Genomic DNA, 23,116 nt, shown 5'->3' with positions numbered 1-23,116 from the left:
TGGATCATCATCAATTACATGTGTCTGTGCAATGCTTGGAAAGACAGTGTTTGATCCCACATTCCAACCAATTCAATCATATCTTAAACAAATAATTGCAAAATCTGACATACAGGTGAAAGTAAATATAATTTTTTCTATGATTTAGATTATTTGTTAATGTTTTGTTCCGAAAACAAAAGAAAAAAAATGAAAAAAAAAAATGTTAATAAACATAGATATCTATGTGATATTTTATGTCCAAGTCTTCTTCAAATTAAAGCAGACCTTTGATTTTGTTTTCTTCAAAAGGGAATACCTACCCTTACCAGAATCATGAAAATTATCACTCTCTTCATTAATTAATACAAGAACAGCCAGATGAAGAACGTATAAATGTCAACTGTGAATTGAAGACCAATTGGTAAATGTTAATGTCAAAGGTCCACATGGTTGAATATGATGATGTTAATCGATCGACCCGCTATTCATGCCACACTTCCCCTGATACACGACATCGAAGGCTATGCAGGATGAATCTGGGGAGGGCATTTTGTCCATTTTGAAGATTAATCAGTCAAAAGGTGGGTTCAATCATGTACTGTTAAATATTCTTGCTGGTTCCCAAAGTGTACCTTCCAAGTAATTACCAACCAATAATGCCTTCCAAACAACTAATCTTCCAAGTAAATCCCAACCATTGAATTTCAGTGCTAGAGTACTATATCTATATCTTCTTGTCATTTTGCTACCGATCAGGCCGGCCCTGATTAGGGTTCTTCAAATTTCTATTATTAGTTTGGAATTCAAAGATGGAGATTTTGTGGTATCAATAATTATAACTTTCCAAAATATGGATTTGAGTTGTTAAAAGTTATAAGGTCGTGCTTATCATGGTTAATATGACAAAATCTCAACAATTGATTTCGAACTAATGCTTGAGATTTGAAGAAAATTTCTAAAAAATCTTGATGCTATATCCCATGAAGATTCTGTCTTAAAAGTTTTATTGACTAATAACCAGGGTTCTTGGGCTTGGGGGGTCCAAGCCAAGGGGTTGTCCCCAAGAAAAAAAAATAAAAAATACTTATAAAAATTAATTTTTGCCTCTTAATTTTTTTTTAAAAAAAGATTTTGCCCTGAGACTAAATATTTTAGTTCCGTCCTGGCTAATATCAGTACTTAGCTGGGCTGCTTATTCTTAGGAAATGTGAAAGTTGAGGTTAGAAGTTGATTGGAAGTGATTATGCACAAGTTATCACTTTCTTTTCTTTTTTTCTTTTTAGGGAAACTTCACTAAGGACCCATAAACTTTCATCCGTTTTGAAATACCCTTCTGAACTTCAAAATCTCTTAATTTAGTCATTTGAACTTTCAATTGCTCTCAATTTGGACCCTTCTGTTAATTTTAGCCGTTAAAATTTAAAAAAAAAAGACCAAAATATCCCTGATTTTTATTTTTTTTAAAAAAATAAAAAAACGTTTTAGAAGTTGGAATTTTATACAAAAGTCAGGGGTATAAACGTCATGTGACGTTTAAAATCTGACGGAGGGATCCAAATTGAAAGCAATTAAAAGTTCAAGGGATTAAATTGAAAAATTTTGAAGTTCAAAAGAGATATTTCAAAACGAATGAAAATTTGGGGGTCTTTAGTGAAGATTCTCTTTTTTTTTTTTATAAACATGTTATCACTTTTTTGAGAGTCCTTAGTGAAGATTCCCCATTATTTTTTTATAAACATGTTATCACTTTTTGGTTCTTTAGTTAAGCTCTTTGATCAGTGGTGGAGCACAGGGAAGACTTTTACTTGAGAGGCCAGGTGGAGAAATATATGAAAGAGAAAAGAATAAAAGACAAAAAGAGAGGAAACGGAAGAATATATAATATGATTTGTGGACTACATTTTGTATATTAAGGAATGTGTAAACTATATTACAATGCTCTAAAGAAATTATTAGTGATGAATAAGTAAACCTAAATTAATTATAGAAGGAAATACATCTTATAAAGAAATTGAATAAAGGAAAATATAAAATGGTAACCTAAATGAGAAAAGAGAAAACATTGGAGAGATAGAGAAGAGAGATGAGTACAGGAAAGTCACATAGTGGGATGAGAAACCTTTTGGATTATGAGAAATATTGCTAGAGTTTTCAAAAAAAAAAAAAAATTAAAAATTTGATTCCTAATAATGTGTCACCATCATTTTGGCATTTCCGTATGTCATTATTTACTAAAACTAGAGATTATATGAGATGGGGACAGATTACTTGAGAACCAAATTTTGAATTTTTTTTTTTTTTTAAAAAAAAAAACTTAGCATTTCTCTTAGGGTTATACATAAGTACCCAAAAGATGAGAAATTTTGGGTTATATAAAATTTTTCAGTTTTTCTAAGATGATTAAAAGAGCTATTTATATTTTTAGAGGAAATCCTTTTTTTAAAAAAAGAAATTTGCAAGGACCAAGTGGTATATTTTTAGAAGAGGACTTAAAGGAAGTTTTTTAAATTTCTGGGGAAGATATGGTCCATGGGTCCCCCCTAACCCCTCGATTCCTTCCTCCACCACTAGCTAGCAATCATGTCTACATACTGCGAGATGACAAAGCACACAAGCAATATACCCATATTTAAAATAAAAAAAATAAATAAAAAAAACCACAAAAAAAAGGGAAAAAAAAAGCTAGAGAAATGCTAGGGTAGACCCTACAAATCTAATTGAATTTGTAGACTTACGTAAATCTCATATAAGTTAATGATAGATCACCCTACAAATTTAATGATTAATTATAAGAGAATATGAACTAAATATGAAAAACTTATTGACCTCTAACATTTCTCAAAAAGCTATATACCCAGCTTATACCTTCTCATGCACTACGCGCATTTTGGAGCATTATTTTTCTGTAATACATGTTTAAAATTTGGACATGATTGAGTTAATGGGGTTCCTGGAAAAATCAACTTGTTCGTACACTAGTAATGAACACTATAAATACTTGTCAAACCCAAGAAGAAGATGATAAAATAAAGGCACATGCATCTCTCTTAGTTGGACAGAGAAAATGGAGATCTTAAGGTTTCTAGCACTTATATTACTTCTCAATGCTTCCCTTCGTTGCATTGCCCAAGCAAAAGTCCTTCACTATGACTTCGTTGTAAGTACCTTAATTCTCTCCATTATACATGAAAACTATCTTTTATTTTTAGTCATATTGAAATCCTCGGTTTTGTCTAGTAATTAAGCATCACCGAACAATTAAGTTTTATATATATATATATATATATCAACTTTTGTTCTTGCTTTTCATCTTGCATGGGGGTTTGTGATGGCAGCTGAAGGAGGCAAAGTTCACCAAGCTGTGCAGCACGAAGAGCATTTTAACTGTGAATGACACTTTTCCGAGGCCAACCATTCGAGTTAACAAAGGGGATACTGCTTTTGTTACTGTACATAATCAAGGGAAATATGGCGTTACTATCCACTGGTATCTCTATCTCTTCTTCTTTGTGTTTGGTACACTGAATGATTATTACATTAGAAAAATGAATAAATTTTTATTAAAGATGAAAAAATATAAAATGAAATAGCTTTAGAATAATCATTCTTGTAGACAATGAAAATGGTTAATCCAAATGTTAAATCCTTATCATATACTCTAACACCAAAATTATTCTACTCAACTTTTTTTTTTTAATATAATAAAAAAATCATTTATTTTTTCTAATAGAATAGTACTCCACCGTAACCTTAGACTAGAATATACTTGCAGGTTAATTGTATATGATGAAAACTACTTGCTTTGATGGTTGTTGGAGAGGAGGGAAAATAAAAGTGCTGAAATTAACATGGGACACACTATTACATGCATTACCAACTAGTCTAAAGTATGACGGCAAGAAATAGTAAACTTCAATAGAAAATAATAAATTTAATTATTTAATTAATATTTTAACTCATTTTTTTATAAATAAGACTTAAGGTCTGTTTGGAATTTGCGTTTGGGGGGCCTAAAAACGCTTTTAACACCTAGAAAGTCAATTTGAAAAAAAAAAGTACTCGTTTGGTAAAAAAATTAAAATCTCTTTTAATTGTCTAAAAAGCCTAAAAATGGTCAAAACACACTTTGGACAAAAGCTTACAAATAAAGCTATTGCCAAAAAGTATTTTTTTAACTTAAAAGCTCTATTTCTCAAATGCAATCTCACAATCCTAAACATGCTCTTAGGGGTCTGTTTGGGATTGCGTTTAAGGATCATAAAAGTGAATTTAATACTTAAAAAGCATATGTAGAAATTCTCCATTGCGAAAATTCGAACCCACACCCTTGTACATGCCATGACTACTTGAAAATTTCATTAAGCCATTAATCCACCACCGTTGATGGTTATTTGAAGTATTGCTTATTAACAAGAACATGATGATATGAAACATAGGCTTCTAAAATCTAAAGGTAAACTTTGGTAATCACAGGCATGGGGTGAGGCAACCAAGGAATCCATGGTCAGATGGACCTGAAAACATCACACAGTGCCCCATTCCACCCAAGTCAAGCTTCACTCAAGAGATCATTTTTTCCACAGAAGAAGGAACTCTTTGGTGGCATGCCCATAGTGATTGGACACGCGCCACAGTCCATGGTGCCATTATTATTTCTCCAGCTCCTAAGACCACTTATCCATTTCCTAAGCCTTATGCTGAAGAGACAATTATTCTTGGTATGCATTTAAACATTTCACCGAATGTTTCTCCAATTTGCTTAGCATTTAAACATTTAAACCGATCATCAACAGGGGAATGGTATAAGGGAGATGTGATGGCCATAATTGATGAAGCCCTAGCAACTGGTGGCGACCCAAACGTTTCAGATGCTTTCACAATTAACGGCCAACCAGGAGATCTGTACAATTGTTCCAGTGGTATAAACAATAGACAACCTTAATTAAAGATCATAAATCCTGCATCAGAAGATAATTAATATATATATATATATATATATATTTTTTTTTTCTCTTATATATGCTGCAGCAACTACATACCGTCTGAAGGTTGACGCCGGCAAGACTTATCTTCTCCGGATAATAAATTCCATAATGAACGAAGAACAATTCTTTGGAATTGCAAAGCACAAGCTCACACTGGTAGCAACCGATGCTTCATACACCAAACAAATAACCGCAGATTACCTCATGATAAGCCCGGGGCAAACAATGGATGTTTTGGTGACAACAAACCAGTCTCCCAGCCGCTATTACATTGTTTCAACTCCTTTTGCCGACTCCACTGCTCCCTTTGACAACACCACCACAACGGCCATTCTGCAGTACAATGGCAATTATAAACCCCCATCATCTATTCCCTTCCCAACGCTTCCTACTTACAATAACAAAACTGCTGCAGAAAACTTTACAAAGCGCTTGAGGAGCTTAGCAAGCAAAGCTCACCCTGTCAATGTGCCGCGAAGTATCACCAGAAGTATCTTTATTACTGTTTCTGTAAATCAGATTTACTGCCCCAATGCATCATGTTCAGGCCCGGATGGTAACAGGCTATCAGCAAGCTTGAGTAATATAAGTTTTCAGACCCCAACAATTGATATACTCCAAGCGTATTACAGGTATATTCTCCCCTGTTCCATTTAAATCATGGTGGCAATGTATTGTCACAGGAAAAATACTGGGCGCATCTGCCTAATTTCTTTAAGGGTAATAGTAGTGGACATGGGATTGATGCTTCTTCGTAGATCGTTACAAATGGTATTAAAATAACTTAATAACGTTTTACAACACTGTCAACACAACATGACGTGACCTTTCAAGGGAGGGGACTGAATCAGAACTTTGAGTTAGAGGAGGACAAAACTAAAAATAAAGAATAAAATTGAAGGGGTGTAAATAAATTTTTGAGATCCTACCTCATAAAAAATATATTTTTTGATGGGTGTTTTAAATTCTTGGGGGACTCAAGCCCCCAAACCTTGTACTAGTTTTGCCCAGAAGAAAAACTTGTTTCATACATAACAGTGTTTTTTAAAGATTTTTAAACTTGTCCTCCAATTATGTGTGTTCTTTTCGCCCCTGCCTGGGTCCCACACTAGATAGAGAAGTTGTCCAACACTCATTAGATAAAATTGAGTTTTATAAAGTGATTATAGGAAAGCTTCAAATTGATTAGTTTTTTTGGAATGATAGTACAAATGTGATAAGCATTAATTTTTTCTAGATCATTACAGATTTTGACCGTGATACCATTATCATTTATCTTAAAAACTTAAGCGAATAAAAAAAAAAGTGAATTTAGTAATTTAATTAATACATTAATTTGTAGCATCTCTAATAACCTTTTTACAGAAATCTTCCCAAGGTTTACAGCGGCAATTTCCCGACGCAGCCACCTTATTATTTCAACTTCACGGGAGATGTGGGGAACAATACAATTTATCCAAGCTTAGGGACGAAGGCCTTGATAGTAAATTACAATGATGCTGTTGAGATAGTGTATCAAGGGACTAATGTTGGGGCAGCAGAGAATCATCCTATGCATCTCCATGGTTATAGCTTCTATGTGGTCGGGACAGGCTCTGGGAATTTCAACAAAAAGACTGATCCCAAGTCTTATAATCTCATTGATCCACCAGAAGTTAATACAGTTGGAGTTCCTAAGAATGGATGGGTTACAATCAGATTCATCGCTGATAATCCCGGTACGTTCTTTATTCACACTATAAGAAAAATGGTCTTTAACGATCACGTTATCAATGATAATGACTCAAAAATTAATGTTGCTGATGACCTCCGATTAGCAACAACAATTTGTCGTTCCTAATATGCTGTCCCTAATACGAAGACGGAAAACTCTTTGTTGAAGTTAATTAAGCTGAAAATTACTTTAGATTTACAATGAATAGGGTGATTAACGTTAAATATGTGTTTTTTCAGGTGTCTGGTTTATGCATTGTCATTTGGAAAGGCACGCGAGCTGGGGTATGAATACTGTGCTGATAGTGAAGAATGGGCGCACCAATGCAACAAGCATCCGCCCACCTCCTAAATATATGCCTCCTTGTTCCAAGTCCTAGTTTTAGGAATGCTTTCTACTTCATTAATTTGTGTGAGTGTACTCAAACCAAAATAATAATAATAATAATGCTAGTTTAAAATACTCATTTACTTGACTAATGTTTATGTTAAGATTAAGAGTAATGCTATATATTACATTTTTATCGCACAATAATATTCTTTCAACTAACTTTTTTTATTGTGGAATAGTTACAGAATAAAAATATATTTTTTAATTTCTAATATTACTTTTACATTAATATGCTTTTATATTATAGATTCTATCATGTCTCAAGTGAAAATAAAAGATGAATTAAAAGACTTGTGCAGAGAACGGATGTTACAAGTTAATTAATCAGTTTGATGATCAAGTTTTAGTTTCACCAACCTCTTCAACCTCATCATCCACACGCCATCATAAAAAGGCTGATGAAATCAATTCATATATCTCAGTTCAATTGACTAGGATTCTCAAGATCCCTATGATCTTAGCAAAATGTGAAATTTCAAATCAAAAAAGTTGAAAAGTCAAGAGTACTTCTACCATGTGATCAAGTTACATATATATATATATATAGGGACCCCATATATATAAAGAGAGAGAGATAGAATTTTTTAGGAGACTAGAAACTTAACCAAAGATAGTTAACTGAGTAATGCTAAAATTACATTTTTATCTTACAATTATTTCATAATAATGATGTGCCAGTTTAGCTTATCATGATCAATTATTGTTTTAAAAGAAAAATAGAGTAATGCTATGCATACTACATAAAGATCCCATAAATATTTCACAAAGGTGACATGACAAGGTCTAATATCCCTTAGATCAACCATTCTTAAAAAAATGAAATATCTAATAATTATTAGACATTACCACATAACCTTGTAGAATATATGTGAGATGTTTATCTAGAGTGTAGTATTACTCTGAATATATATATATATATTCAAATTAATTATATATGACCGCCCATCAATATTAATATATTATGAAATAAAAATATTTTATATAGCATTTCTTTAACCCATTACTCTAAGCTTAAAGGACGTTGGACAAATGACCTAGATTCCTCATATATTGCTTCCAATTAAAGCAATCCAAATTCATTCATATATATCAAAGGGGATCGACAGTATATGGATAAGACAGCCTATTGCAATCAATTACATGAGTTTACCTTCTCTTTTCTTGTTCTTTTTCTAAGCCGACATATGAGTATACTTATGTTAGCTGCACGTGTCCAGAAAAAAGAAAAAAGAAAAATATAATGTCACAGTCACGTACGCCTGCGAAAAACAAAAACAAAACCTATGATAATAAAAAATGAAAAAAGTCCCATAGATGTGGAAAGCTACTGGCCACGCAGCAACAAATGCCATGAATTTCGTTGCTTATCTCGATCTTGATAGATTTGATTAGCTTAATTAGCTGTATTCATTCATAATCGAATTAATGTGATTAGATTAGTAATGAATATTCAACAAGTTTTGGTCGAAAACAGTAAAGTAATTATAAAAAAAAAAAAATTACTTAGTAATTGGTATCTAAGATGCTTAATTTAGTAATTTAAATAATAACAGATTCCTTGTTAAAAAATTAAAAAAAAAAAGGTATAATTTTAGATGCCAACATATTCGTATGATGTAAACCTTGAATAGGAAACATTAATTTAGCCGAAAAATGGGTATTAATTTGTCCAAAGGGCAAATACAGAATGCTGAAATTAAGTGCCACGCAAAAAAAATTCAATTTCTAGAAGATATTATATTATTATGGGGTAATTACCTTTTGCCCTATGAACTACAATACATTGGCACTTTCCTCCATGAGCAACCAACTATGACACTTGACCCCATCAAACTACCATTTAATGACAAAAGGCCTCTTTCCGTCAGTCAAAAACGTTAAAATTGACAGTTAACGATCATGTGCAAGTCATGTGCCATTTAAAATTTTTTTCTTCCACTTTTACCCTCACTGCAGACAGAGAAAATGATGCTTATACCTTCCTAAACCCTAATCCAACACATAAAAATATCTTTTCATGAGGGCAAAAGTGGAAGAAAAAAATTTAAAATAGCACATGACTTGCACATGACCACTAACCGTCAATTTTAACCCATTTGACTGACGGAATGAAACTTTTTATCATAAGATGGTAGTTTGATGAGGTCAAGTGTTATAATTGGTAGTTCATGGGGAAAAGTGCCAAGGCGCTGTAGTTCATAGGGGTAGGGGTAAAATTGTAATTTAAGGGTATTTATTTTGTAATTTCATTAAGTTTACTAGGGTATAATAGTTATTCAACCGTCTAATTTAACCTCAAATCTTAACGAGACGGTGAAATTATTTTTTTAAAAAAAAAAAATTCAATACATAAAATTAAGAGATTTTTTTTTTTTTTTTTTTTTACAAAAAAAAAGGTTTGAGGGGGAAATTATAAAAGCAATGAAAGTTGTGAAGTTTTCCTTGTAATTTATTTAAATATAATGATTTCAAAGGAAGATAACTTTCAGGAAATTAAAGATATTTTGCAAAAGAATGTAACATGACAATTTATTTGATGTATATAACTAGAATTGAGAAGAAATTGGAATTTATTTGATATATATATATGGATCCGGATCCCCTTCAACTGGGAATTAAGAAACTAGAGATTCTCCAATTGTTAATTGTGGCTCTTCATTTTAAATCTAATGGTTTATAAAATGTCAGCTGCTTTTGTATAATCGAGGCATTAAATATTGGCTTTTATTTTACCGAGATTTAAATGATTTTAAAGACCATTGGATTTAAAATGAAGAGCTACGATTAACAATTGGATAATCTCTAATTTTTTCCCAATTGAAGGGGATCCCGATCCATATAACTAAGGGTACGGATCAAACAAGGAAATTGATGATTAAATTTATTGATTTCATGTTTCACGGACAACATACCACTTAGTGGCATGAGTATGGGAAGACGTATCTTCTTCGCATCATAAATGTGGTGATGAACGAAGAACAATTCTTCGCGATTGCGCAACACAATCTGACGATCGTCGGCGCAGACGGAGCATACAGCACGCCCATCACCGCCAACTAGATCATGATAACCCCAGGCCAAACAATGGACGTTTTGGTGACCACGAACCAGTCTCGCAGCCTCTACTACATCGCTTCCACTCCTTACGCCGACACCACCGCTCCATTTGACAACACCACCAGGACAGCAATCCTCCAGTACAACGGCAACTACACCCGACCCTCATCAATCCCTTTTTCGCCGCTTCCTGCTTATAACGACAGAGTCGCTGCCAGAAACTTCACGACCCGGTTGAGGGCCTTGGCAAGTAAAGAACACCCGGTCAATGTCCCAAAAAACATCACCACACGAATCTTTATCGCTGTCTCTGTAAACCAGTTGATCTGCCCTAATGCGTCATGTATGGAAATCGGTTGTCCGCCAGCTTGAACAACATAAGTTTCGTGACCCCATCTATTGCTGTGCCTGTGCTGCAAGCATATTACAAGTATGTATATATATTAACACGTTTTTCCTTTCAAAATATTAATTATATCCAATTATGAGAAAATTGTACGAATTTGATCATGTGTATGTGCATATACATGCATGCAGGGGGTTGAATGGGGTTTCGGTAGCGATTTCCCAAGTGTGCCGCCGTATTTATTCAACTTCACCGGAGATGTGGGAAATAACACGTTATACCCAAGCGAGGGAACAAAAGCGAGGTTCATAAAGTATGGTGAAGCGGTTGAAATTGTGTTCGAAGGGACAAACATGGGTGCCGCAGAGAATCATCCGATGCATCTGCATGGTTTTAGCTTTTACTTGGTCGGAACCGGTTCGGGTAATTTCAACAATGTGACCGACCCGGCGAATTTTAATTTGATAGATCCACCTGAGGTTAACACCATTGGAGTTCCTAAGAATGGATGAGCTACCATCAAATTTTTCGCTAATAATCCCGGTATGTTAATTCTTCAGCTTCTTTATTTATTTATTCATTTTTTCAATATATATGGACTAATTAATTAGATGGTTAATTAATACATGGAGCTATATATAAATATAATATATAATTTTCAGTTGTGTGGTTTATGCACTGTCATTTGGAAAGGCACGCAAGCTGGGGTATGGACACGGTGATAATAGTGACAAATGGACCTATTAATGCAACCACCATCCCCCCACCACCTGCTTATATGCCTCCATGTTCCAGTTAGGCCTAGTTTAATCTGTAAATGTCTCGACAAATTAAATAAATGTTGTTTGATGAAAATAATGTAGTCATTGATATTAATGGTAATTAAGTCGAGATGCAATTTGAACTATAGGTCTTGTGGGAAAATATCAATTCGTATAGTAATTGTTTTCCTTTTTATATATATCTTCTGTTGGAGGCCTTGATTTATAGAACGTAATTATATATGGAAATTATCATTTTAGGACGTGTGTGTGTGTGTGTTTTAAAGCCATATACAGTGTAGTTATTGGTTATGGTGGCAATTGAACACATTCATATGATTTCTTTCCCTGTGCTTACTGCTTAATATAATAAAATAAAAATAGGAAATTTCCATATTCGAAAAAAGATGTCTGTTTTTGTATGTCACAAAATTCAAAAAAAAGGCTATTTACATTTTACATTTTCCCTCCATCTTCTACTTTCTCTTTTGTTAGGTTAGGATTTGGCACACTCGGTTTGCATGTAAGTTGTTGAAAATGAGCACCTCAATATGTCTAGGAAGCAGATTCTAGAAGGCAGGTCCGGACCCCCAAAAGCCAGGTCCGGACCCAATTTCCAGAGAATACCTGTTGAAGAGCCTGTCCGGACCGCCAGAAGCCAGGTCCGGACCCAATTTCCAGAAAGCCCTTGTTTTATGAGATGTTTGGACACAAGAGTTGGAGGTCCGGACATCACTAGGTTACGCATATGTAACCCTAGCCATGTCCGGACATGGCTGCCGATTTGTTTTTTAATCTCTATTTAAACAAACGATTTTGCTTATTAGAAGTACGTATTTTGGAGAGCAAAATCAGGGAGCTTAGAGAGAGATATTGTTCTAGCTTATTTAAGAAAAGATTAAATACGTGAAGCCAATCGGAGTTCCGGTGAAAGGAAATCTTATAGAAGAATTGTGTCAGATGTTCTGGAACGGGCTATTGCGGTAGAAGTCAAGTGGGTCGCTTGTCGTGTGCAAGGAAGAGTTAATTGCAAAGGTTTTGTAATACTTCTTGTATTCCTTACTCTTCTTATAGTGGATTGATTTTCTGGGTTTGGCTGCTCCGGAGAGGTTTTACATTTAGAGAGTTCTCTAAATGATTTCCTCTTCGTAACCAAATTTCTGTGTTCTTGATTTTCTTTACATATCTGAGTTTGGTTGTTTCTTAACTGTTAGGTTAAATTATTGTTCGACATAATTTTTGTAAATCACCTAGACATTTGAATAGGTGTCGTTTTTAGAGCTAAAAGAGGATCTTTACACAGATTTATAAACTTGCAGTTATAACCAACTTAAATTGCGTGGAGAAGAGATATCATTGAACTATAGGTTAGTCTAAATAGATATCAATAACATAAGAGAAGTGTTAGCTCAGAAAATGGTCGTAGGGTAATGCTTCATGAAGCTTGAAGGCTCTAACCAACAGTTATAACAAATAACTTTTCAAAAATAGAATAACCGGATAAGCAAACCAAGTTCAGAGACGCAATTTAAAAGCAAAGATCAACATGACATTATCTCTTTATTTAAACCCTACAAGCCTTCTCTCTCTCTCTTTCTTGTCTTGTCTTCTAACATGCAGGCATGCATAATTTTTTTTTTTTATAAGCAAAGAAAAAATTATAAAAAGTGTAATTCAAGCTGACATTCAACTGCCGACAACAAATGCCATGAGTTCAGAAACCAACTGACCGTTTTATGACAATATTCAGCTGAATTCACAATATAACACATCACCCTTTCATCCCTGTCAGAAGTCTGCTCAAAATAGTCACATGGCAACAAAGCCAAAATTAGCATCCAGTAGAGAATAAACACTGCTCAATTCAATCATGCAAATAAACATGGTCTAATATACCTTTATCTGTCCATCCATGCCCGTGGCTGCTGCAACTATTCCTGTTCCACCCCTAGGTAGTCTTACAAAAAGTTTTGTTGCATATGCTTTAAGAATTCTTTGAAACACCTAAGAAAAGGGGCTCAAAAGTTATTTCTATAAAAACCACATCTATGTACACGTGTACCCTCTTACCCTCAGTCTATTCCACATCCCTACCCTAAGGGAATCATAAAGAGCACATATTTGTTCATATTCAAATATTTAACATACATAGCAAAAACTAAATAATTGACTCACACTGACCACATTTAAATATATATATATATAAAAATACATATAATGATGTTTAACATCATTGCAATAGAGTACATACCAGAAAGGGAGATAAAAAATGAATTACAAGAATGCACCTTGAACAAATTAAATAGCGTCTGGTTCTTTGTTAGAGCACTGCATCTCTTTAAGCTCCTCTTGATTATAAGAAACAACTAGAAAACACAAGAAGGGTAAATTAAGACAATGCAAGACAAAGGCAAAATTAATTTGATAAAAAAGAACTAATATAGGTGCATCCCAAACAAAAGGCATGAAAGAATCTTAGCTATTGAGTATACAGATTCTCTTGACAAAATACAAGGACCCATTTATAAGCTTTAAAATGCTTATTTAGCAACCCAATAGTGTTCTGATCCTTGAATATGTCCATCACCATAAAGCCTATCTATTGCAGTGATTTACCGCAGATTCCATATTTATAATAATAACAGAAAAATGTCGACTTACTCACCTGCATGCTACTTGATAAAACATTATTCTGACTTCCCTCCTCTATATCCCACGTCTCCTCCTATTAAGGAAAAATAAAAAATAAATAAGTAAAAGGGAATCATAGTGTGGTGAAAAAATAAAATGATCAAAGTACCTGAACAAGTTTCTCCAGATTCTCCATCAATGTCTTCTCTTCCAGTTCTACATACACGGTCAAGTGAGGTTCAAAGCAAGATGATATGATTCCACGGAAGTTGAACTGCCAAATCAAATAATACAGACAATTCTCAGCAGCTATATTAATCTGCCCTAGCTAAAAGCCAGAAAGAAGTCTAAAACTATAATCTCGGTAAGTAGTCCCTCATAAAAGGACCAACAAGAATATCCTAGACAAGAATAGCCGGGTTATAATAGAAAATTCAGGGAAAGACCCACCCTAGATTAATCTCACTTGCATGACACGACATCAAAGCACTTGAGCGTATTTTAGTAAATCTTGTATTTTAAAGCTTCCATTGGAAAAGCAAATAGGAATTAATTACCACAGCTTTGTAACTGGAATGACTAAAACAACTAAATATCATTATGTCGCAAAGACTTCAAATAGAAGTAGGTTGATTAGAACCTATCGGTAATCAAATCAAACTTTTTCTGTAAAAGCCCCCAAAGATTCCCAGCTTCCGAGGCAATGAAAAAAATCATGTAGATGGATACATACAAAAGAGGTGAAAACACAATATACAAGCATTCATGCTTGCTGCGGTATGTACATTTTGGGGTACAGATGTCCCAGCTCTACAGTGTTGTGTATACCATCAATAAATTATATGCATGAACAACCATAAGCAGATAATATACCCCAGCTCCAGGCACTGACAACTCTTTCTTTCCATCATTTTCCTGTAAAAGAAAGAACAAAAGGAACAATGGGTGACAATATATTCTATGTTCTATATTTTTCTTACACAAACTTCACTAAAAATGGTAAGTAATTTATAATGCGTACTTCAATTCCAGTTCCTTGATGTGCAGCAAACTTCCTTTCATACTTCTTTCGAATATCTAAAACACTTTGACTAGTATTTTTGCCCCTGCCTATTTCCTCAATCTCGTTACCTGTCTCCAAGCTTCGTGCACCTCCGCCGAATTTCTCAGCCAATTCATCCTCAAATTCTAGAGTTCGTTGTAGTGCCTAAAAATAGACGCCAAGCATTGAAAACATTAATGAAAGAAAGAAGCAGGCATAAATAAATTAAATTGGTCATGAGACAGGATGCAGCATGTCAATTAAAATGAACATTTCATGTAATATTGACCATTATAGCAATCATTTTAAACAAAACTGATTGGAAAAAAAAAAAAAAAAAAACTTGGTTTCCTAGAGACCATGCCCTACTTGCAAGGAAGGTGACGATTTGAAAAGGATCTAGACAGATGAGGAGAGGAGAAAGAAACTGATTTGGGTATGATTTAGATAGTACAAGAGTCTATTTGTATATTTGTACTCTTTCTTGAGTTTTAAGAGCCAGTTTTTCCTTCCAAAAGGGGAACTTTCCTCTCTCCAACGCAGCTTATGAATATTACATAAAAAAACTTTTTTTGTAAAGGGAATATAAAAAACTTATAAACCAAAAGATGCCTCCAGCAGCCCACATAAAGGGAAATAAAGGAGTTCTTCGCAATACAGAATTTCCTGCTGTGCAGTAGAGTAGTCTGGACCAAGTTAGTTGAAATATCACTTCTACTAAGTAAAACAAACTCCTAGATTTGAACTGAACTAAATACAATACAACCCTACACCATATAATTTTAGTGCCTGTTTGGTTTGGATTTTTCAAGTGGATTAAACCTAAAAGATCGATTAAGTACTTTTTTTTTTCCCTTTTAGCACAAGATGTCTTTGGTTAGTCCAAGGACGTTATAAGATTAAAATCATTTAAATTGGAAAGTCAATAAACTCCCATTCAGACGGATTTTATTCAATTAATCAAAAATACCTTGAAAAATTCAAACCAAACAGGATGTCATAATAGGATGATTTAGGTCCATGATTAAAATTTAGATAAAGACAAGCTCACCAACAATAAAGCCCCAACATCTGGTTTTTCTTTCAGATTATCCAGGATTTCCTCAAGCTGTTTCCTGGAAACACAAGACCACATATCACAATCTCAGATTCTACACAATAGTCTCCAATAGTAGAATTCTTATCTGACAGTCAAATACTAAGAGGGAGTTAATATCTTAGTTGCATGAAAATGAGGGATTAAATCTTGTCTCCACTCTTTCTATACTTTTCCCAGAATATTAAGGAAACTAAATGTGGAGAATAAAATTAAAGAGGGACAATAATGAAATCCAGAAAGATGCTGACTGCATTATAATGAAAAAGAAAACCTTTTTTTTGTACTTTTTATAAGTAATGTTGTATATAACTGATGACTTGTAAATAGCACAGAAAACATTTAAAAAAGTGTTCTAGAGTGCGTTTGGCACTACAATCCACATGCCAAAGTGTGTTAGTGGTGGGGGCCACATCTAATAATTTGTTTGGTAAACCAGTTTTGAGAAAAGTTTTCGGCGTTTGACAAGTGAAAAGAGTTCTAGAGAAGCTTAGCAAATAGGCCTTTGTGGAAGCTTAGCAAACAGGCCTTTATGGGTTGTTCGTTAGAGTGTTATTTTGAGAAGAGAAATCAAAAGATAGAAAACAAAAATTTTAACAAATGGAACCTTAGTTTTCTTCATACCAATATGTCAAAAGGCTCGGAAACTCCATATAAATAAGAGGTGACAACACCCACGTTGGTGTCTGAACGTCAATTTTCATTGGGCTGGTATTTTCAAATGTTCTCTTCCAAAATATTAAATAAAAATTGCTAACAAATTTGAAAAGGTTGTGGATTCTATACTAAAATAGTGAAGAATATCAATGACATATAGCCATCCAAGAAGCACACGACTCATGTTTGTTTAACAAAGATCAAGATTTGATTCCAAATACAAGCTTTCAAAGATTCGTTTATCAAAGCATACCTCGTTTTCTTACAGAACTGGATGCAGAGGCGATAAGGAACATGCCATGAAGGAGGAAAGATCTTCCAGATTTCTTCATTTGTTCTTATTCGACGCTTGATCCATGCATATCTCCTTTCAGTTTTATCCAACTTAGCCAGTTCTAATGACATGGCAAAAATAAAGTTCAAAGTAAAGGACATATGAAGTGGTCTTCTTTATAAAGAAGCATAATCATAACAAAGTAGGAAGTTAGACATACCAGCTCCTTCAAAAATTTGTTCATACGAAGTAAGCTCACGGCTGCAAAAATTGTTTACCAACTCTTCCCTCACAGATGGCTCCAAAGCATCAACAACCAAGCAGGCATCAGATAAATGCTGTAGTAAATTAGTTTCTTCTGTCTCTTTTCCAGTACCTAAGCTGAAATTAGAATAGGGAAAAAAAGAAAGAAAAACTTAAAAAGTACAGAGCATATTACTGATGTTTAGTTTAGATGTATAAGAAGAAGCTGATTTCAAGAAACCACTTCAGAGAAAAAACTAGTATAACTAGAATTAGTTGTTGATATCAACATTAAACCTCCATAACTTCCACAAAATTCTACTTCAGATGTGCATGGAGTTGATAATCCATTAGCAATGCTTTCTTTATCAGCAACTTATATGGAATATGAATTTCAGAAGTGCCAAACAATAGATAATATTGTCTTAGCCTTTTTAAATACAGGTCTAAAAGAACGAAACAAACTTTAAGAGGGAAAATCAGAGGTTTACAAAACATTAGAAAAATCCTAATCAACACATGAAAGAAGAAGCTTTGGCTAGCTAATCTCAATGTCATCTGTAAAAGAAAGGCAGCTCTCAGTTTCTCAAATGCATGTTTAGTCATCCACAAAGTCCATCACCCATCTTTTGAAAAGTAGATGAAGAATATTAAAAAATGAAGAGGAATCTGAAGACCCAAAAAACAAAATTAAATTGATGTCTGACCGTCGCAAGTCTTGGCTAGAAACATATTAAGACAGCAAATTGGCGACCAGAAAAACAAAGAAGTTAATTTGAGAATATCAAGAGAGAAAAGAAATAAATGGTTCTTAAATATGGTAAGAACCTTAGTGACAACTTACCTGGAGAAATCAGAAAACACATGCGACTTGAGAATTTGTTTGATATTCTTAAACTTCTCCCTGAGTTCTGTGATCTTTGGAATATCCCTATAGGCTTCAAAGTGACTACATAATTGGTTCACAGCCTGAAATACATCACGAAAAAAGAAATATAAGCAAACACAACTTCATATGAATAATACTAATGTATTTCAGAATGCAAAAGATATTGCTTTTATCACAAACAAAGATCATGTAGTCTTTAATCCTTTTAACTAGACCTCTTTTCTTGGCTGCCACAAACTACGCCAGACACCATTAAATTAAACCACATCAAACATCTAGTTCCATGAATAGAAGTCCTATTGTACCAAGCGTGATTCATTCCTAATCCTTTACCACTTAAATACAAACCACTTATTCCTGATACGATGCTAGGATTCATATATCTTGAGACAGATCAGGAGAAAAGAAATCTGTCCTGTATCATATAGTCTGTTACAGATTGATGACAAAATTAAAAGATCACTAATCATCATTCAATTTCCAATTGTATAAAGGAAATCTAAAAGTGTTGGCATTCAAGAGCGGCAAAAGACTAGTGCTTTTAGAGAGTAAAAATCAAGGTATAATAAAACAAAGAAAAAAGGGAACCAACGAGAAGTATAACAGGCAAGGGAACACTTGCTACAGGAGTGACTACATATGATCTACTAACAGATATGGTACCTCTAGCTGTGCAGCTGCCTCCTTATATTGTCGTTTTGAAGCCATAATTTGAAGCTGCTCAACAGCAGAGACTGTCATAACATGAAAAAGGGTGTTAAAGTAAGAATTTAGCTTGCACAGATCTATGAAGGAGATTTAGAACTTCAGACTATGGAAAGCACAGATATGCGAGAGAAACAACAAAATTCAGCAACCACAGCAAGCTTTAGAACAAAAAAAAAAAAAATCAACAAAAGGAAAGGAGAGCAAACAAGCATAGATTTGTCGATCTGTCTTGATTTCTCATTCTAAATCAAGCACAGATCAACATATCTGTGTTGACCTCTAAAATTGTATGAGTTTTAACCAAAACTCCAAAGAGAGAAAGTGAGAAATGAGAGAAACTGTTGTGTACAGGTTTGAACAGTGGGAACGGTGAGAAAATATCCAGATAGTGGCCATGGAAAAGGTGGAGAGTGGTGTGGTGGCAGAGGCTGTGACGGTGACACAAAGTTGAGGAGGAGGGCTTTTCTATGGGAAGTGCAGCATGAGGGTGAGGGATGAGGAGTGGCCACGGCCCAAGGTTTAGAAGACGAATTGAAAACTAGAAATATGTATACATGCCAAGAGGGGTCGGGTCAAGTTCGGTTGGTTTGCCAGCCCTTTAAAACCGAATGCCGACCTGACCCTTTACCAGAACTCAAATTTTTTAACTGACCCTCACCAAAACAGACTGGATTTGGTCAGTTTCGGTCCAGTCAGGTGAATGGGTATTTTGAACACCCCCATATATATATTCACACACACCTAAATATGTGTATGCTCGTGTGTGTGTGTGTGTGTGTGGAGAACACACCTAAAATTGTAGATCATGCAAGGTGGGAATAAGGGAAAGGTTGGCAGCGGGTATCATAAATGTGGCAGGGCAATTATCAGGCAGTCAAAACTCTATTAAATTGTATAGCATTCAAGCAGCCAGATCTCTATAAAACTATATAATGTATAGCTTCCAAACTGATGCCTGGCCTATCCTTTCACTGCTTTTCAAGTTGTATCATAGATTTTATCGCTTTTTAATTCAAACACATTGTCCGGAATGAGGTTCTATAATTTAAACAAACTGGAACCTTTCAAGCAAAGTAATTGAAACCAATTTAGAGGTCTAAGCGGAAATGCCACAGGTTCATGAGGTTAAAAGCTCAAAAAAGTAAACCATTTGGACCAACAGAACATCATATGATTTTTTCTGTCAGTTTTTGATTGATAAAGATTTTAATCTATTCCATTTTGAAGAATCTTATACATCTCATAAAAGTCCAAAAAAAAATCCAATCCGTAGTCTTTCAATCTGACAACCTTAATGGGGACAAACTGTAAAAGCCTTCAAGAAAACTCCTACAAACATAGAAGGATAACAAAGACAAACCTACCATGGTAAGACGATGAAGAGCTGTAATTGTAGTCGTTATGTGCTTTTTTGCAAAGTCCAACTTTTTAATGTCGCGGCATATTTCCTGAACCATCATCTCACTTTGCTCAGCTTTGCCTTTTATTTCTCGGATCTTATACATGAGTTCCTGCTTGACAGGAAATAAAACATATAACCAGAAAATGAAAACATAGACAACCCCAAACAAAGACAAGAACTGACAAATACAGCATTAAGATGCTTAATGGTGTACGTAAAGCAAAATTCTTAAGGTGGACAAACTAAACCCATGTAACTAATTTCAATGATAATATGAATAGATGTTTAAAACTTCAGACCTCCACAGCACACGTAGCAGCTGCAAGATCCTCCTTGGCTTTGGTTCCTGAATTACTCTGAAATCACAGAAGCTGATCTATCAAAAAACTAAAGATAATGATATAAATCATACTTTCCAAATGCATGAACATAATAACATTAGAGTGGTTGCAAGTCAATTGTATTGTCCTTTTTTTTTTTTAAGTGAATTTCATTGCCCTACTTATAGCAATGCATGAATGATTTTGCAAATTCCCCCAATATATCTTACTTGTTCAGAAGTGGTGGATTTTATGGAAAAGTGCGCGGCATCCAAAGCCTCAGCTCACCATATTACAAATGAAAAATCCCAGACAAAGACTAATCCAGTCTAAATACTATTGAGAATTGAGATGAAGACATCAAAAAAATAGCTAAAGATCATGACCTGTTGACGAACAGCTGCTAATATTCCAGCATCTACACGACGAATCTCACTGTGTATCTTTTGCATGAGTGGCTCGACACCATATAAAGATGCCTCTGAATATTCACCACATATCATAATGTCAACGCGATAATAAGCATCAAATAAGACACATAATAAGTAGAAAGGATGTAATGAAGTTCAGGAATGCAATGATTCCAAAAAACCAAGAATACTTGAGATAGGCAAACTTAATTAGTAAAAATAATCAACTCCTACGGAGTTGGTTGTTGCAGGATGATACCTGGGCCTATATCGTTTTTAACGATCATACTTACATTCAGTAAATTATCTAATTTTGGAGATTTCTTTCTTAGATTCATGTCCGTTAGGTTTAGCGGTTTCAAACATGCGGTTTGAAAAATCAAAATGTAGATGATGAAAACACGACTTTAAAAACCAACTTAAACATTTGGTAAAATCACGGTTCGGCCTTTAGAATTGTGCATTTTTTAACATTGCCAAACTGCATTGTTTTAAATGCTCTCCCGAACACGGATTTCCAAACTAGAAACATTTTGCGAATTTTGTTTAAAAAACCTAACTTTTAACCTGCTTCGAACAGGGGCCAAACGCACCCTAATTATAAGTGTGCAACTGATCCGTGTATAAGTAGCTCTCACATTTGGACTAGCCTATGTTACATTCAGCGATCTGAATACATCCTCTTTTCTGATACGCACTACACTGGTATATATGTATTACCTAGCTTGAGGAACAAACAAAATCAACAGAAAGATAGTGAATGAAAGAGCAAACCTGTAGGGAACATCTGGTTGATATACTCCAAAGCGCTCGACTTGTCCATCTTTAATGGTAAAAAGAAGTGAAAATAAGTACTCTTTTATTTCCTAAAGGGTGATTTAAACGAAAACAAAAAAGATAGCCGCCGACGGCCTACTTAAAGAGCTCGGAAACGTTTCAACCAAAAGAACTTCTTGCGCAATTCCTGCGTGTCAGTTTCTATATCCACAATTTGTTTCTTGATTCTCATTTCAAATTGTTCTCTGGACTTCTTATCAATATGGGGTGATCGCAACACAGTATATAAGACTCGTTTTTCAGGCAATCCAATCTTCCGCCCCAAAAACTGCTTTCCAAAAGATAAAGGGCGATCAAAAGATTTAATCACTAAGCGTATCTTGGCGGTCGTCATCAAATGAAAGCAGAATGCCTCTGGAGACAGGATATACCATGGAAATAAGAAAACTTTGAAAACCCTGATCAATTAGCACAATTCAAAACGCAGAAATCAGGCCCATCTCTGCACTTGCCCGTGCATTAACAAGAAATGAGAGCACCTTCAATACCCATTACCAGTAATGGCCCTCATCGAACAGGACACCAAAGATTCAGGAGGACTGTTGTGCCGGAAGTAGTTTTTGTAAAGAGCTGAAGAGCAATTTCGGTAAAGAAGATAGATTTAAGGAGTTGAGTGTGTAGTGGAGCGTTGATTGCAGAAGAGATGGGAAAAGAAGGTAGGTTGAAGCGGCTAGGGTTTCTGGAGAATCTGGGAGAAGTGAATTAAGGAAGGGTGCGATGGGTTGTCTTGTCTGTCCGAGGCACAGGTGCTCAGATCTAAGGAAGTTTTTTCATTTTTTTTTTTCGCTCAAGATCAAGGGAGTTTTTTTCGCTTGGGTAAAAAAGGGCACGACTCTATATTTTGTTACGTCACATTACATCTAACGAAAACTATTCTTAAATTTATGATCTTCCTGTTTTTCATATATGTTTTTTTCGAGCCGTTTCCAAATTTAATGATTGATTTCTTAAACATATATGTGAAGATATACGTCCTAATTCTAATAAAAGAAATAAAGAATGTCTTCTGTGTTTATCCGCAAAAGGAGAGTGACAAAGGTCGGTCTTTGCCCTCCTAATTCTTATAAAAGAAAGGAAACGAGCAAAAGTGCTTCCAAACACTTGATAAGAAAGCGTTACAATCATACCATCACCTTGGTGCTCCACTAGGTCCCTCGTGGCATCCTACTTGATTATTATTTACCACTCTCGCTGACGAAAGAAGAAAAGGAAAACACTGGAGCTTATTTCTGATCCAACCACAAGGAAGCAGCAGCCATCAATATATGAAAATTTCAAGGAAATTTGATAGGTCTAATACTTGGGCTGTCTTTTTCAAATTTGTTATGCTACGGGGTTGACATAATTTTTCAAGAATAAGAATATTATAAAG

The 23,116-nt window shown here is 34.6% G+C and overlaps 2 protein-coding genes across 7 annotated transcripts; one reads left to right on the top strand and one right to left on the bottom strand.

The window, feature by feature from the left end:
* Window positions 1-3,023: 3,023 nt before the first annotated feature.
* LOC132184370 (laccase-14-like) lies at window positions 3,024-7,128 on the top strand. The gene is made up of 7 exons (XM_059597984.1): window positions 3,024-3,139; window positions 3,318-3,469; window positions 4,456-4,700; window positions 4,776-4,901; window positions 5,011-5,599; window positions 6,333-6,685; window positions 6,921-7,128. The coding sequence occupies exons 1-7, from the start codon at window positions 3,047-3,049 to the stop codon at window positions 7,058-7,060; spliced, it is 1,698 nt and encodes a 565-aa protein (XP_059453967.1). The 5' UTR covers window positions 3,024-3,046; the 3' UTR covers window positions 7,061-7,128.
* A 964-nt stretch (window positions 7,129-8,092) lies between these two features.
* On the bottom strand, window positions 8,093-22,533 carry LOC132184574 (vacuolar protein sorting-associated protein 53 A-like). 6 transcript variants are annotated; one of them, XR_009440570.1, is made up of 18 exons: window positions 21,682-22,533; window positions 20,884-20,978; window positions 20,477-20,533; window positions 20,136-20,286; window positions 18,731-18,801; window positions 18,023-18,147; window positions 17,156-17,316; window positions 16,915-17,056; window positions 15,960-16,023; window positions 14,888-15,073; window positions 14,740-14,781; window positions 14,036-14,140; window positions 13,901-13,960; window positions 13,524-13,601; window positions 13,132-13,239; window positions 12,966-13,031; window positions 9,984-10,541; window positions 8,093-8,330 (listed from the first exon to the last, which is right to left on the bottom strand). XR_009440570.1 is itself a non-coding variant. In XM_059598257.1 (17 exons), exons 1-17 carry the CDS (start codon window positions 21,728-21,730, stop codon window positions 8,271-8,273), a joined length of 1,620 nt encoding a protein of 539 aa, XP_059454240.1. In that variant the 5' UTR covers window positions 21,731-22,533; the 3' UTR covers window positions 8,093-8,270. The 6 variants fall into 6 exon arrangements, 4 of the variants coding, with proteins under 4 accessions (XP_059454240.1, XP_059454242.1, XP_059454239.1 ...); XR_009440571.1 differs by having other exon boundaries at window positions 8,093-8,274; XM_059598257.1 differs by lacking the exon at window positions 9,984-10,541.
* Window positions 22,534-23,116: the final 583 nt, after the last annotated feature.

Source organism: Corylus avellana, chromosome ca6, assembly GCF_901000735.1.
Source record: "Corylus avellana chromosome ca6, CavTom2PMs-1.0".
Lineage (NCBI taxonomy): Eukaryota > Viridiplantae > Streptophyta > Magnoliopsida > Fagales > Betulaceae > Corylus > Corylus avellana.
Note: the sequence above shows the minus strand (reverse complement) of the source record. Positions and strands in the feature narration are given on the sequence as shown.

Bases quoted from the DNA above. Each gene is read 5' to 3' on its own strand.
- LOC132184370 (XM_059597984.1), top strand. From the start codon at position 3,047: ATGGAGATCTTAAGGTTTCTAGCACTTATATTACTTCTCAATGCTTCC. The intron at 3,140-3,317 runs GTAAGTACCTTA...TTGTGATGGCAG, and splicing joins TCCTTCACTATGACTTCGTT to CTGAAGGAGGCAAAGTTCAC. The intron at 4,902-5,010 runs GTATAAACAATA...TATATGCTGCAG, and splicing joins TCTGTACAATTGTTCCAGTG to CAACTACATACCGTCTGAAG.
- LOC132184574 (XM_059598256.1), bottom strand. From the start codon at position 21,730: ATGGACAAGTCGAGCGCTTTGGAGTATATCAACCAGATGTTCCCTACA. The intron at 13,240-13,523 runs GTGCATTCTTGT...CCCTTTTCTTAG, and splicing joins CGCTATTTAATTTGTTCAAG to GTGTTTCAAAGAATTCTTAA. The intron at 10,542-12,965 runs GTCAGTTGGTTT...ATATGCTTGCAG, and splicing joins CTGAATATTGTCATAAAACG to CACAGGCACAGCAATAGATG.